Source organism: Malurus melanocephalus, unplaced genomic scaffold (genome assembly GCF_030028575.1).
Source record: "Malurus melanocephalus ecotype Western Australia unplaced genomic scaffold, MMel_1.1 scaffold_254, whole genome shotgun sequence".
NCBI lineage: Eukaryota > Metazoa > Chordata > Aves > Passeriformes > Maluridae > Malurus > Malurus melanocephalus.
The window spans coordinates 121,805-138,890 of NW_026623486.1; the positions used below are offsets into that span (position 1 = coordinate 121,805).

Genomic DNA, 17,086 nt, shown 5'->3' on the forward strand with positions numbered 1-17,086 from the left:
CCTTCTCTTTAGCCCCTTTAAGATTAGAAAAAGCTAATTTGAAGCAACTGTAAGTAAAGACCGTGCTTCTGAGGACTCATGTTATTTATAAGGTCCAAATGTATTTGGCAGGAATTAGTTCATGGACTAATGTAGTTGCTTCTCAGCAATCTTGTTACTAAAAATTAATAACCATTGTTATTTGACATTGGTGGTTGATAACGCTGAGTGTAGAACAAAAGGAAGAGTTTATTTAGTTTTTAAAACACAATTTCATGAGAAGTTCATGTGCTGCCACCGTAAAGGAAAGATATATTTTCAGGAAGTATTTGCAGAAACCAGCCACAATATTAAAAATGTTTAGGTGGTTTTCTGATTTTTATAAATTGTATATTATGTTTTCTAAAATTCTGCAACTCCCTCTCTTCCTTCAAGAAAACCAAAGGATTGTTTACTTTTATGTGTGAAAATTGCTTTAATAGGGCTTCAGTACCTYAAGAAAAGGCTCAGCTGCACCCAGAACCAAAACTTCAGTAAACAGAGAAGCATATAATCTTACAAAAGTAGTAGGCTTGAACCAAGAGTAATAATTATTGTTATTTTACTGAGTTCAGTTAAAATATGGAGATATTGAAAATGGGYCCTGTGTATTCAATACTTAAGATATATGACATGGAAATTACGCTTTCAAATTACATTTAAATACTTTCAGTGGTCTCTCTTTGCCATGTAAAAAGCCAATAGATACAAAAATTTACGCTGACACTCTGGTCTCAGCTCCTGCTATTCTCCAGTAGTTCCTTCCTCTCCCGTATGTTTGCAGTGTACTCTGAGGTGAAGACAGCGCTTCAGCCCTGTGCCAGTGTTGGTGGTTGAATTGACACTGTTAAAGCCATTTGAAATGCTGTTTGACTCTTTAAYAATCTGCACCCAGAGCAGGGCTGCTCTCCCTTTGCTCTGGGCTGTCCAGAGCCCCGCGTGGGTTCCTGGTGGATGGAGCACAGGGCCGCTCTCAGCGCAGCCGAAACATGGGGGGCTGCACCCCTGAACATCCAACGGCTCATCCTGCCCGGAGCTGGGCTGGGGCTGAGCTGGGACTGAGCTGGGACTGAGCTCGGGCTGGGCTGAGCTGGGTCTGGGCTGGGGCAGTGGCCGGGGGTCCTGGGGGTCCTGTGTGCCGCCACAGCCGCTCCCCGCCGGCCGCTGCTGCCTCCCCGATGCTAATCTGCTGTGTCACTAACAAGTTGTATCATTTGAACCTTGCAGAGGAAGGCATCAATCATGAGTGCAAGCTGTGTAACCAGATGTTTGACTCTCCGGCAAAGCTCCTGTGTCACCTGATTGAGCACAGCTTTGAGGGGATGGGAGGCACATTCAAATGCCCTGTTTGTTTCACAGGTAAGACAGGGAGGCCAAGACAAGCCTCAGCGTGCATGGCTAGATSCAGAAATGACACTCGGGGGATTTGTAAAATACTGTATTCCTTTCCCTGGGAAAAAGAAATACTGTGCTTGGAAATGTTCAAATATCCTCTGTCTGAAGCTGGGGCTCGCTCTGACGAGCAGCTCTGTGGCGTTTGACACCGAGCAGTGCTGCCACACGCAGAGGGCTCTGCATGGCCCCCACAATTCCAATTTAAATTCCATTATGCCTTGTGGCCCAAAGATGCTATGTGTACCCAAGTGCAGGACTTGCAAAATATGGACCTGCTCTTGCAAGCCCTTATGCACCTGAGCAAGGACCCTTTAAAGGTCAGATGGGTCATGGTCCACTCACAGTGCTGAGTAAAGGGGAGTAAAGGTTTGATAGGACCAAATTGTGCAGCTGTATGGTTTTCCCAGCTGCCCTCTCAGAGGTTACTTTAAGCCCCGTTTTCTTACAGTGGCGCATTTCGAACTCCGGTCTGAGAGCCTGCTAGATATCCCTTCTCTGAAGATCCTTTAAACTGTCTCATCAGTGCAAATGATCAGGGGTGATCTTGCTTTTCCAGGAGCTGCCTTTTATATTGTCTTCAACACAGTAGTTACCATCTGCATTTCCAATCTGTTTGAGAGATAGGGATCATGTAGGTGTCACTGTGGACCTGTTGTCAGTAAAAGGGCATGGCAGCAACTGCAATTCCTTTAACTGGTGTGAATAAGGTGAACCCACATTCTTTAGGGTTTGGCCCATATTTGAGAAATTGGTATTTTTGTGAGCTTGGAGTTAATTTATCCTTTCTGAAATGTGCTGTAAAAAAACTTCGAGTTCATGTGTTAAATTCTGCTGAAGAAGCCATTTTCACATACAGATGACCATTCATATAAAGTGAGACAAAAATGAAATCAGATATATTTTTTACCCAGCTAAAACTGTGGTTCAATATGTTCCTTTGATAAAGTCAGAATAATTGTCAATTCAGAATCCTAATGCAGATGCTGTGRTATTTGTGCTGTTAAACAATAATCTTTTTCTTTTATATTGAATGGTCAACCYATTTAAAAGATCTAAAAATTGTGGYAAGCCTGCCCTTTCAGATTCACATATCTGCCAGAAATGCTGTTCTGGGCCACGTGTCTTCCAGACCAGCCATCAAGGCTTCTCCTGGCCCAGTTGTCCTGCATTAAAAATGCATCTTATGCACCTGCCGTGGGCCCAGGGCTCCCCGCGGGAGCAGTGACGTCCTCTCTTTGGTCTGATGGCTGAGTTCTTCCAGTTACCTGTGGGCAGTGTTAGCTTTATGTGAAATATCAAAAATCCATACAGGATGTAGAGTCTGTTAGAAGTAAGCTGACTGTCAGCCTGGAGACTCTAAATTGACTACTTGTAAGGAAATTCTGCTGAGCCAAGTGTATCGGCACTTCTCTGGCAGATTTCCTCACCTTTTACAATTGCAAAGGCTCTGAAGTGCGGTTCCAGGCGAGGTGCTTTATCTGGAGCGATCTCAACTAACTGTACTGTGTTGTTTCAGTTTTTGTACAGGCAAACAAACTGCAGCAGCACATCTTTGCAGTCCACGGGCAGGAAGACAAAATTTATGACTGTTCCCAGTGCCCACAGAAGTTCTTCTTTCAAACAGAGCTTCAGGTATGTTTACAACAGGAGTAAAAACAAAGCTAAAGCCGTTGATTTCTCTGTGCAACCATCACCCTTGTGCAGCATTTAGAAAAGGTGCCTAACCTTGGTATGGTTTCTTCTGCCCTTAAAAAGTCTCTCAGTCTCCCCCTGCTTCTCTGGGTGCCTGGAGGAGAAAAGGGTCTCTGAGCATGGCTGGAATAAATAAATAAATAAGACAAGACAGATATCATGATTTATGAGTATTTCTCTTGACAGTAGTGTTGCTACATCCTTACATGTCTACGTCAAACACCTTGTAAATAATTTCTTTTTCYCTATTAATAATTTAGGGACTGATTAACATACAAAGACTAAGCAAATGGTAGCTGCCCCATCCTCTCCCTCACTGTTAAATCATAAGTAAAGGAATTTTCCCTGCTGAGGTATGAGAGCAGAGTGTGTGTGCAGCTCGACATGATGCTCGAGCAGCAGCTCCTCCAAGGCAATATCCCATCTCCGAGCTGTGGTTCTGCACACCAGTTTCCCTGGCAGCACAGCCACAGCAGCTGTAGGCTCCACAGAGCCTGTGCCCATTCCCAGGGTTACCAAACCTTCTGGAGGGACTGCTGCTACATTTGGAGCCTCCTTGGAGCCATGGCAGTGGGGCTGGGGTTAAATCACACCAAAACCCRTAGTGCTAAACCCACACAGACCTGAACCTCTGTGGGATGTGTGCGAGGAACCTCTTGGGCAATGGAGCAGCAGAGCCTGCCCTGCCAGAGAGCTCGTGGGGAGGTGCCCACTCTGCTGGCCCCTCACAAATACCTGTGCAGCGTGGCCACCAAAATACTGCTCCATCCCCTGGGAAAGGCGGTCTTTTTATAGAATGGTACCATATGCCTCATTTAAATCTATTAGCTTTATAAACCATGATTTACTTAAACTTTGGAGGGTTTTTATTTATCTTGCTGAATTCCCAAGCTGCTGCCTCTTGTGTTGTGCTGTCATGCTGTGGAAGGATGGCTGATCTTTTCACTTTGTTGATTTTATWTTTTTTTTCTCCCAGGGGATCTCTTCTTTCCCTTGTTCTAGCGACCTGATTTGCATAAGTGTACAAAAGTTTTAACTATACCTTGTTAATATTTTAATAAAGTCAGCAGATTTTGGGTTTGTGTGTTCTCACGATGAACGTTTTATGAAGGCAGCAGTGGCTTGCAAAGACAGTTTTGATTTTTCCTCCCATATCTCCCTTAAAGTGGTGTTTGGTCAAAATGCCAGCACAATTAAAATGGGCACACTGGCTTCCTAGGCCACTGCATTAACCTTTAAAATCAGATGATCAAATAAAGGGAACCTGGTTAAATTATAGTCTAAGCAGCCTGTTTTTTGCAATTACCAATTTTAATTACACAGTGTTTCAATTCTGAAGTTTTGTGCATTGCACAATTGCTGCAAATGTCAGCTTTAATCATATAAATTAGGATTGTAATTTTTCTGGTTTTATGCAGGATTTTTCTGCACTCAAAATTTTGCTGCTCATAATAATTCATAATAATTACATGAGTAGTTTTGAATGATGTTGGTTGGATAAAATTCAATATTTAACTGCACAGTTTTAGTATTTATTTCGGTAGTGACTCAGAAATGTGTGTTTACTTTATGCCAGGGAATTTACTAATGCAAATATTGGAGCCAAGGAGGACACAAAATGTGTGTATAAATCAGAAATGCTTMAGACTTTTGAACCAGTCTGCTTTGGTGTGATTATCTCATTAGTTTCTGKTGTGTAAGCTGCCTGCTCTAAATTCCTCAACTGTTGGTTATATTTTTGTTGAGTAATGAAGATTTAGTATTATTTTAGTGAACCAGTTGTACAACCAGTTGCTACTTAGGGTTAAATCTGCATAAACCTTTCTGTGTCTTTAACTGTGCAATTATTCTTGTGTGGGCAAATCACCCTCCATCAAGGGGCTCYGCTTGATGAATTTGACTGTTCAGTTCTGAACTTGCTTTCCTACTGGCATGAAATAACTGGTATCAAAATCTGAGCCTACGCGCTGTTTTCCTTCTATTTTTAAGTGAAACCACTGAAAAGACTTTTTAAAAAATTGAGCGTTCTACTCAACTACTTCAAGAAGAAATTCAGAGTGGGGTTCTTAGAAAATCGGGAAAAAACAGGAAGGTGGGGAAAATGACAGGAAGCGATGGGAAAAGGTAACTTTTAGAGATGTCATGAGCTGGTGTGAATAACCCCTGTTCATTTTTGAACGTATTTTTTTTAAACAGGGTAAACACCATGCGTGGCATGTGATGAGAAACTGTAAATGCTGCTCTAAGTGTACTTGTAGTGGCTGGTGCAGATACTGCTTTGGTAGCTTAATGCTCTGGAAGTGATCAAACCCTCTTTGTGCTGCTGAATTAGTAGTTGGATTTTAATATAGGTTTATGCTTTGAAATTTACACCATCTGATGGAGCTGTAAAACCAAGGCTTAGGAACACTCTGAACTGAACTTGCTTCATAAACAGTGGAAATTTTGGTGAGAATCTGGAGCAATGAGTCAGTGAGGTTTCTTTGATGATATTGCCACAAGAAAAGAAAGGAGAATGCTTACTTAACTGCTTACATTATCTCACTGGAAATAGGGAAAGAAAACATGCTAAGGATAAGTATGAAACACAAAGGARAGAGTATGTGTGATAACCCCACACACCCTTAGGGCAGAAGAGGAAAGGCAGCTCTGTGTTTTTCACATCCTCACTTTGTACAATTGACAGCTATGAATATCATGAAATTCTCCTGGAAAAAGAGCAGATTGGTAATAGTATATAAAACACCAAGGCTATGGCATTTCATTCCCTCTACTGAAACATGCTCACAGAAACCAGGGTAGAGGTGCAGGGCTGGGGTGTCGTGTGTAGGGCAGAAGGAGCCCTTTCCAACAGATCCCCATCTCCAGGAGCTGTGCTGGGAGCTCTGATCCAGCTCCTTGGAAGCAGCCAGAGCCATGGGCACTCGGATGTGGGAGATGAGCWTGCTCTTTGTCAACTGAAATTTTGATCTTTGCTATTTAAAACATAGCAGGGAAYCCTGCCAACCCCGAAGATGGGTCGGAAGTGATGACACATAATGGGTGCTGAGAGTTATATTTGTGCTGTGATTCATAGCAAGGAGAGATCCCTCCTCAGTTGCTTACATCGAGAATTGTATTAAGCAAATTGTGACTGAGGAGTGGTTTTCAGAGAAAACTTGAGGAGGATTTTTGTGYGTACTCTTTTGCCACGCTGCTTTTCCAAGGAGCCATCACATAACCGGTGAAGTATTTGTATTTAAAGGATTAATTCCTGCTGTTTGCTTGTGTACTGTTAATCATACTGTTTCCTYCTAAATGATTACAATTGATGAAAACTAAGGCAAGGGATATAATAAACAATGCGCAAATAATCCAGGTACCAAGGGAGCAGGGTACCTGCCAGGTCTTTCCTAGCACAGGTGTTCAGGTGTTTTATTGCCTGCTATGAATAAAGGGATTTCTTTTCTGTTCAGATTTGGAGATATGTCAAACCACTAAATTAAGAGAGCTTCACTGGAGGAATGTGCTGTCATTTTAAATGCCCAGTTTTTTAAATGTACACATATCAAAAGGAGAGTGGCTACTATGGCTCATTGGCTAACACCGTGGTCTGTCTCCCCTCTCATTTTATTTTATGTGAAAAGCTGGTGATTTTCATATATCCATAAACAGGCATGAGCTGCTGCACAGAAATTGCACTCATTATATTAATAATGATTTACCATGAACGTCCTCCAGGGGCTTGATTTGGTCCACATCAAAGTCCTTGGGATTCTTTCTGCTGATTACAGCAGATCAAGCCCTAAGCAGGTTTTCCCTTTTTAAGTCTGCTTTTAATGTCAGCYTGATGATAGATGTGCCTCCTGTAGAGGACTGTGACCTGCCCAGGCGAGGGGCAGCACAGYAAGCTGCCCCATGGTCTGATGTGACCCAGTGGGGAACACAAAAACGCTGCTGGGTACCTGTGCTGGCCTCTTGGGAGGGGGGAATGGGCAGCAGCATCTCCAGCTGCTCGTGCCATGGTCCTTGGGGCCATCTGGGTATAGCAGTGTCCCCTGAAGCACAGAGGGGAAGGAGAGCCCTTGGCTTGGCTGGGAGCCACTGMCTGCAGGCGAGTCTGCAGGGCTGTGTCCAAGGGCTGCCTTCACCCACTGGAGCCCTGAAGATACTTCAGCAATTTTAGGTCTGTACCCAGCTATGTCTCCAGCTCCATTTAAAAAATGGACTTTGCCTGCTTTGGGGGATATAAGAAAGCTTGCTTAAATAGAAGTAATTTTTTTTTTTTCCAACCAACTGTGTGCTTGCAACAGTGCAATATCTCAGTGCTTCTGGGCTCCAGTGTCCATTCAGGTAGTGAGAGAAAGGCAATTCTGTGCTATCTTGATGAAGTTGCAGGAAATGTTTTTCCCCGTGTGGATGGCAGGACAAATGGGACCTGAAATCTGACTCTATCTCAAGGCAGTGCTTTCACTTGATGTAACTTTTGCTGTRTTTCAGGACTTACATGTTTATCTTTGCATTTTCCTTGTTGATAGRCTCTTAGGAGCCTGTTTTCTATTTTTCCTTATTTTTTACTTTCTTTTCTTTAAATAAATTCTTTATTTTATTTTTTTTTTAATGTTAGTCCTCCTTTAAAATCCTGAAAATGACCTAGTAAATTATCCTAGCAGATTTGGCTAGCGTTTCTTAAAAAAAAAAAAAAAAAATGTTGCTATGGTGCTTGGAGTATTGTTAAATTTTAATTATTAGTAGTTACAAAGCTAATAAATTACAAGACTACCAAAATCTATTCCAGCCATATTGCTGGGTTTCATTCAGACGCAGTCAGATAATTATTACTAACAATAATTAAAAATTAAAAGTGCTTTAGGCACATACCCATCATGTTGAGTCTGCCTGTCTGAATGTTCTTTATGGACTGCAAAACCTCAAGTTTTATCTCTGATCTGTTTTCACAGTAGGGAAGAGTTTTTACCTATTGGGTCTCTGGTTTGCAATATGTGTGTTTAAATTCAGAGGAGGAGAGGGAACACGTGGCTGTTTGAAAATTTAGGGTTAGGAGCAGGCTGTGGTAAGGATCATAGCTAAGAAACACCACTGCAGAGTGTGTRGGGCTGTTGCTGGGTCTGCAGCAGCTGTAGTTGGGGTCCTGTGCAGGCAATGCCAGAGGTTTCCTGGGCGTGGTATTCACAGAGGGTGATCTAAGAGCAAGGGCTGTTCATGCTCATGCCCCTCTGTGTGATTTATCAGCCAGCACCTTCTTCCCCTGCACACAGGCAGGTGGTGTTTGCTGGGGCTGGGGCTGGGTTTGAGGCTGGAACAGCAACAGAATCTGGACCGTGTGGCCTCTTTGCATGGCCATCTCTGCTGCAACAAAGGATGGTGCAGAAATCTTGAACTGTCCTGTGTGTGGCGCAGTGCCAGGGTGGAGTGTTGTTTTCATTTGCAAAGATAATTGTGATCAGTATATTGCTGATAATCTTTATCCTGTCTGAGGTCTCTTCAGTGAGATGCAGAAAGATCTCTCACCTGAGATGARGACATGTCTGGCACTGGAGCAGCATGGCCCGTAACAAAAACCCCTCCTTCATTTCTTACAACATTAAGGCCTTTCTCGGCTGGCCCTGGCTAACACGGCGCACACAACTTCACATTAACATGTGCAGAAAACCCAGCAGCCGTGCAGAGTGGAGGAAAAAAAGAAGGGAGCCAGGTGAAAGGCATCGTTTTAGTCATTAATGCACTTAAGCGCACCCAAGTGTCAACATGTGTGATCAAGTGTAAGGAGGCATGTCGTTCCAATGTGGCAGTGCTGGCACACAGACGGGGCTTCCTCCAGCAGAGATGGCACTGGGATCCGCTGCTCAGGCTGCCCAGCTAAACCCGTCGATGCCTGTCATCTATGCCCTAGGGCAAGGGGCCAACCAACTTTTGCGCAGGCACCATGCCATCCCAACAGATGGGCAGGAGTGTAAGCCGCCAAGAGACAATGTATATGCATCAATTGTGTTTATTGAAAGCACAGTTCCTGGCTGGAAATGTTCAAATGTCTATTTATTTTGAGATAAGATGCCTTTAGTTAATGGGTATGGAAATGCGGCTTAGCTTTGAATTAATTACTTTATATACCTTACAAATATAATGCAGATGTGAAAGTGTAAGATGTACTGATTATGGGGAGTTCTGTTAAAGGTCTGTCATAATGCAGAGTCCCTCCTAAAATTGACTCAAAGTGCTAAGGTGTTACTTGCCTCTAAGTACTAGAGAGCAAATCTTGTAGGTGCTGCACATAACTATAGAAATCAATACAYAGTCATATGCAAGGAGCTGGCCTTTCACACTGGAAGGTTTTCCCTTGCACACAGATGTCTAAGCTCATCTCCCTTCTTAGTGGTGGAAAACACTTCTACTTTTTAGGGCAATGAGGGTGATACAGTAATCCAGACCAAAGCTGGATCAGTTTACACATCTCACTGAAGAGGTTTGTTCTCCATGTGACAAAAAGAGAGGAAAATCATATAATGTACTTTTATATTTGACAGCATTGTTGCCCACCAAAAAGGGTAAATTACAGAAGCATACAGAGAGGAGTCTGCATGCTCACATTAAAGGGAGTTCCCTTCCCCTACTTGTTAGCTTTATTCAATTAAGACTTGTTAGTGTTCTTGAAAGCTGTGCTTTGAAAACCCTTCTRAATATACAATTTGATATTCATAAGGATCCAGGCATACTATATGTAAATAAATAAAGCAGGAATGTTGTACTTCCAGATACATTAATGCAATCCCATCCTCTTGGAAGCAGAGCACAGGGGCTGTGTTAAACATCCATCCTGACCAAAAGGAGGAAGCACAGGAGAAGAAATGAGAAATRGATTTTCTTTCAGAAAGACCAGATTGCACTCTCTGGTCTGGCAATAACAATTACTAATGACATTTAGAGAGAAATTAGGGATGAGAAATGCAAGTTGGCATTTCAGCAGTGCCAGTCAGTAACATTGCATCAGAGCTCACAGGAGAGATGAGAAAAAGTTTAGGGATGGAAAATTAATTTTGTTATGTCAACAATTAAAAATACCTTTTCTTCATTCTTTACCACACTATCACAAATTACCACTGTGATAGTATTTAGCAGCTCCTCAGGTGAATGAAAATTTCAGCACTTGAAATCCTTATTTCTGGAGTCAAAAGTGCACATCTGTGTTTTGCTGTGTTTTGTTGAACAATGAATGATAGAAAAAGGCTCAGACTGACCAGGGAGGGAGAGCATGAGCTCTTGGGTGTGTGTAGCAAGACAATTATGTGGATTCTCTCTGCAGATCTCTGTGGTTGTTATAACCACGAAGAATGAAGTTTACCAGCACTTTTTAAAGGTTGTTTTTTCCTGTTTTACAAATTTGAAAAGGGAAGGTTGAACAATATACTCAGTTCTATGCAGGAGGATTTTGGAAGAGGCAGATCTAAAGCCCTGGAAACCTCAGACCTTTTATTCCAAAGTCCTTGACATGTTCACAAGGTGACCCTGATCCCTGTCCCCATAGGARGGTAGCAGGAAGCCCTGTTTGCTGCTGCTCTGTGTAGAGGCTCAGAGCACAGGGGCCATAAGCTGTGGGGTTGTGAGCGTGGCCATGGCACAGCTGGCTGTGCAGGAACAGTGTCCTYGGGGACAGCACAACCGGCTACCACAGCTTGGCCCTGCCGGGCTGGGTAGCACATGCCTTTGTAAGCAGGGCAGAGTCCTTAAAATAGAAACAGAACACTTGTGTAATATGTAGACAAATAATTTTTTTTTCTTTTGTTTTCCTTCTGAAATGTCTCGTCAGATTTTCTTTACTGGTGGGAAGAGATCTCTAACCCARCCCCTTAGATTTTCTTCTGCTGTGGTAGCTGCTGTGGAGTTTGGGGTCTGAGCACAGATTAGCTCTGTTGCCTCCTGTAAGTGTCGCTAGCATCCAGAGGAACTGACTGTTTTTCAGAGGAAGAGGGATGCTGCACTGGAAAGGGCAGAGCATAAGCGTTATTTAAAGAAAACAGTGGAGCTCGATCAGCCTCRGTTTTAAAGAGCTCATCGAGGGTGCTGTACAGCATCCTTTTAAAAGTTCAGTCTCTTSGTTTGCCTGCAAAGACCAAAATGGGGATGCTTGTCCAGACATAACAGTATATGCCTGAGTGTTTTCACAAGAAATGTCTAGATCATTAAATATAATAGGTCTCAGCTGCAGTTTTGATCACTGAAGCATGCACACAATTCATCACAGCAAATTAGGTACGTCTTTGTAACTTATCTTTCTGCAATTTGCTGGCACTTCTAGAGAGCTGAAACTTATATTGGATGTGCTGCAGAAGCCATTTCAGATAAAATATTCTGTGTTTATTGTTAGAGAACAAGGATTCCCTAATAACAGAAACATGGAGCAGTGTATGTTTCTGCTCCTGCATCTTGCAGAACCAGCAGTAGTACCAGCAGAGATCCCCAGCCACATTCATTATTTATATATTTCAGTGAATTTCTTGTCTGCAGTAAAAGAGATATAAGCTCCAACATCAGTCTGTGCCAAATTCTATCCTACAGCCCATTCAGAAACCTGAGGCAGCCGTGGCTCTCAATCATTACACAGCCCATTTATCTGATTGGAGTTTTGTCCTCTCTGCCTTGCTGAAATGTTGCGTGTTCTTTAAAAGCTGAGTTTGACCTTTGGARAGAAAAGGCATTTGCTATTTTAATTTTAGGGGTTTTTTAGAGCGGACCTGAACCTACTTAAATGGAAATTGGCATTCAAAAGCAGCAGAGTTATTGAAAAGCATTTAGTTTATTACTAGAAGAGAACAGACGCTAGTAGACTCGAAAATTGCATTTCAGTGCATTCATCAGTTTCAGTCACTAGTTAGTCTGTGAACAGATGGATATATTTGTAACAGTTAGCATGAATTTATATCCCGGAATTTTACATTTGAGCGCTGCTATCTTAATTGCTGACTTGAAGGGTTTGGAGATACATTTTATTTTTCTGAAAATAGATATGTTTGTTTCTAATTGCAGAGATTTCTTACATCATAGAAAGCACCTCAGCTTTCAGAAATGTGAATGATATATAGYTTCTGTGTAAGGAAAATGTTGTAAAAGAATCCCCAGTACAGCTGCTGCAGAAAAAAATAAACATCTCGGCCTAAACCTAGATAAACCCCTGTGGACTGAGAAATAATTTTCAATAACCAGATATTTTTAACTCTGTGTATGAAGGTAGTAATCACAGTCACCTGTATTTGCATCSAGGGTCTGCCACAGTCTAATTGCTTGTCTTTTCCCACTCCCACCCCCCTTGATTTGAAGGCTGCTGGTTAACTGAGCAATGCATTAAGCACTCCATCTCCAAAACAGAAAGAAATACTGYCCTAGCCTCTACCATGTGGCATCTTTAGGTTTCAGGGATTTCGTTTAAATCTGAAATTTATGTCCAGAAGAAATAAATTATTAGATTGTAAAAGCAGCTGGGGAGGGAGTAAATATAGTCTCTTTTGTCCTCTATATCATTTCCCCAGGAAGATAATAAATGTGTGGCAAGCGTCTTGTGTTTCCTCGGTCATACAAATGTTGTGTGTGTGCTGTATTTCAGATGTGAAGCCTAGACTCCAGACAGGAAATCCTGGAGTGATACTGTACTCCTGCTGCCTACCGCTGTGGGGCTGGTAGAGACCTCATCACTTTTACTGCTAGAAGGAATTTGAAAAATAATTTCATGAAGAAATTTAAAAGGCCTTCCGTGTACCCCTGATTTCCCGAGTAAGAGATTTAGGGTGTAATCCTAGGGTTTACCTCCTCAGCCATGAAAGGCAGCAGAAGCAGTGGTTCTGGCCCTGGAGAGAGCTGAGGACAGGGGTCCTRGCCTGTGACCCCATCCCAGGGGCAACTTTTCCCAGGGGGATTTTAACAAGTCTCCCTAAGAGAAACTCCTGCTAATTCCTCACTGCCTTACCTGTTTTCATTCCTCTATGAGGTCAGATTTATGGAGTAAGCGTGATGAGTGACCAGGAAAAAAATGGGGTCTGAGAACAGCAAAAGGATAAGGAGTTGTTAGAAAGTCAGTGGTCTACTTGCTTTTCTGCACCTGGGTGTGTGTRTAGGGCTGTCACTGCCTGCACCTCCATGCTCTTGTCAGGAAGGCTGTCAGTATTCTCAGTCCAGCCTACTCTTAGGGATCTGAAAACAAGCCTGGAACAGCCTTGCTATTCGKTCCTTCTGTTGTTCCTTCTGGAGAAGTATATTCAATCATATACTATTGTTTGCCTAATTATACCCCACTTCAACATCATATTTTGAGAGTAGTTTTATACCTTCCTTTGGCCATAGGAGAAAGGGAAAACAATTTAGAATACAGCTTCTTTTCAGGCTGTGCCTGTTCTGCTTATGCAAAATGAGAAGGGGATGGGAGTGTTTGATGCAGGGCTGGGTGCACATGTGCAGTGATCTGACCTGGGCTGTAACTGCCAGTGGATGGGTTGATATTCCCTTTTTCTTCATGTTTCATGTGAATGCAATAACTTACAAAGTACTAAATTGTCTATCCTCAATGAGGTGATGGGGCTTTRTTGGAAAAATCTAGATGCTAGAGTGAGACAGTATGTGCTGATGGGATCAGTGTAGAGACAGCTCGTGGCTCTGTGCAAGGTCAGCTGGGGTTCAGTGAGGCTCTGTCACCCCAACTCTGCATGAGCCAGACAAGATTTGGCAGCAGAAGTCCTGAGCTTATCACTCAGCTGTGCTCAAGCTGATGCACTGCAGTGTCTGGTGTGTCTTCTGTGCCCCATCCTGGGCTGGGATGGACACCCAGAGGTCACCTCCATGCAGAGCCTGTCCACAGAGCCCCACTGCCTCAGCTCTGCACCGAGCAGGAATGGCCAAAGCAGTGYCTGCACTGTGCCAGTCCTGGGAGAGAGCTCCTGCCTGACCACCCGGCCTCCTCATTTGTTTCTGCTGCACAGTTAAACCTGAATAAATTGCCATGGGCATTGAGGTTTGGCTGTGTATGGCATATCTGTCATCAGTGCATTACATTATTGTGTCTCCAAAAGGAGCAGTGATGTTGTTTAGAACATATTTACTTCTGAAAAATGTGTCCTCCTTTGGGGCTGGCACATGCTCTTAGTCTTTGCATGAAATCACGATTGTTTAAAACGTGGCATCTTGCTGTTTAGAAGGCAGATTTTCCTGAGACCAGTGATGCTGTTGTAATGGAGTAGGCAATAGCTGGAAAATCCCATTTAACCCAGCTGTTTGCACACATACTGCAGCAGTCTGGGCTTGGAGGAAACGGCTCATGTTGGTGATATGCTGGCCCCTCCTTTATGTACAAGAACAAATTCTGCATGGCTCTTTCACACTCCTAGCTCCTCTGGGGTTAATTCCTTGAGGCAGTGGGCAGTGGGCTGAGCACAATCCTGTCTGCAGATTTCTGCTCTGCTGGTGGCATCTACACTAATGGGGCAGCATGTAAAGCACTTCTGTAGCTATGGCCTTGCTATTTTATAGCAGAGCCACTCGCATTGGAGGATTTTTATTTCCCTTTTGAAATTAGAAACCAGCAATAACAACCATTATGTCCAAGGCGTCAGGTCACTGCCCAGCTATTTTATCAGGCCAGTGTGTGGGTGCCACATGACAGGAGTATTTATATCTGCCTCTAAGAAAAGTGCACCCATAACACAAGGCAATACAATTTGTCAGATCAGTATTCCATTAGAGGGAATTTCACTTTAGTTGCTGCTTCTTAAAGGAATTACTGGATGAAGRGCTCTGGTCCTGCTGCAGGCAGGCGCTGCTTGTATCAAGTCTGGCTGTCCACATTGACCTTGGTTCAGCTCTAGCTCCCATCACTCAATGGAGGATGTTGCCTAAGTTAGGAAAGTGAGACCTGCCCCTGTTAATGTTTGCATTAAAATTCATGGTTAAAACTGAAACTGTTTTATACCTGGTCCTTAACACCAGGAATACCTAGCTGGTGCAGGGAGAAAAGCTACAGAAAGTAATCAGATGGTGTTCAATGACCCTTGCCATACCAGTGAACAGCAGAGCAAGTTTTAGGTTCAACTCTCAATTTCCTGGCTTTTGTTGAGTTATATTCCCATGGAAACACTCACTCAGTGAAGCTTTGCCCTATGCATTTTAACTTCTAAATGTGCTATGTAAAGCGTTTTCCTTTAGCTGTAGGTATTTTTTTTGAAAAGACACCGTTCTGGTTCTATAATAAAGACCCAGTCAGGAAATAATTTCTGAGGAGTCACAAAATGTTCCATAATGATGACTCCAGCCCTCACAGAAACGAAAATTAACTGGCTTCTGCAATRTGATTTACCTTAGATCAAGGTAGGATTAATGAGATAAGATTTGGATTTGTTTCTAAGAAATCAATGATTCATGCTTTTGAGAGGAATACCTATGAAGGATTCCTGTAAAATGGTTTACCTCTTGAAAATCTTTGAAACATTGTTTCCCTGATAGGACCTGTAAGTAGATAAAAACAGGTCAGCACTGGGGTTTGCATTGGGGTTTTTGATGTAGCACAGGCAAAGGAGTGTCCCTGTGGGCAGGAGATGCTTTCTCTGATTACTGTGGCTTAGGTTTGAAAACGGACTGGAAATGGGTGTTTGCATTCTGGAGGACAGCTTTGGAGGGTCACTGCAAAGCTGGGCATGGGCACAGGGCAGAGGGCACAGGACAGAGGGCACAGGCACAGGGCAGAGGGCACAGGCACAGGGCATTGGTGCTGCTGCACACCGGGTTTGTCACACGTCGTGGAGGTGCAGGGTGACATTGAGCATCTGCTGGACCAGCTTCCCAGAAAAACATGGACTGACCAAGCCCATTGTTGGCAGAGTGCTGTGCTGGGATCCTGCGAACCATTTTCTGCTCTTGGGATCAGAAATGGCTCTGGAACCCAGTCAGGGAGTAACAGTGGGGCTGATGGAGGAGTGAAGGAATTCTAAAAATATTAYGGTTTTATGCACTTCTGACAACAGTAATTAAATTTGTCCCTCTAACTTTATATTTAGGGAGTATAAGTAAGGTTCTTCACTCGGCTTATTTTTGATCTTGTGCATGGCATGCTGGAGACTACAAGTTACAAGGATGCWGATAAATTTGCATTTCTGAGTGAAATTCTCAGGAGCGTGCGGTCCCTCAGGACAGGTATTATTAGCTCCCTGGTTTCATTGGGTGCCTCAGTGAATCACGGTGTGTTTACAGCTAGTTTCTCTAACAGAAGACTCTGGTTATCTCTTAATAATGTATTCCTCTGTGTTTTTTATTTCCAAAGTGCTGTGGTAAGGAGATTTTCCCAAAGGCTTCCGTTTGCTTTTGTGCTTCAGCATTCTACCCAGTGTTTTTGAAAGAAGTGTATAGACTTTCCAGTGAGGCATTCAATAGAATACAAGAGGCTATGCCAGGCTTAGGCTGCGTTTGGAGTTCACTTGGAATAGGCTCAACTTGGTTTATTCTGAGTTTTAGGGAAGAATAGAGATGGCAGGTCTAGAAGACTGATGATACAAAATTGTTAGTCTCAAGTGGAAAAGGGAAAGCATGTTAGGTGAGTTGTCAAAGTCTGATTAGGACCAAACAGCCTGAATTAGAAGAGAAATTAAATTCATAAATCATCTAATAATCCTTAGCGGGTGTGAGAAAAAGCTGGCTCTGGGAAAAAAAGAACAAAAAAAAACCTCCAAGAAAGGTATTTGTATAGAAAGGTAATTTTTCAAACGAGAATAACACAGAGACGCCTATCAAAATTGGAGGATCGATGGGATGGGCAGAGCCGTGTAACACGGAGCTAAGCTGAGGCGGTGCGTGGCTGTGCGCTGCAGAACAAAGGGCGGCCGGGGCGGGGATGCGGGGATGCACCGGGGCTGTACCGGGCTGTACCGGGCTGTGCCGGGGCTGTGCCGGGGCGGGGATGCGGGGCTGTGCCGGGCTGTGCCGGGGCTGTACCGGGCTGTACCGGGCTGTGCCG

The 17,086-nt window shown here is 43.3% G+C and overlaps 1 protein-coding gene across 1 annotated transcript in view; it reads left to right on the forward strand.

Moving 5' to 3' along the window:
- Positions 1 to 17,086, forward strand: part of ZNF423 (zinc finger protein 423) — a 136,871-nt gene that overhangs the window by 111,312 nt on the left and 8,473 nt on the right. Inside the window, exons 5-6 of the mRNA XM_057375664.1 lie at positions 1,246 to 1,377; positions 2,930 to 3,045. Coding sequence (XP_057231647.1) covers positions 1,246 to 1,377; positions 2,930 to 3,045 — 248 coding nt within the window. The remainder of the gene's footprint in view (positions 1 to 1,245; positions 1,378 to 2,929; positions 3,046 to 17,086) is intronic.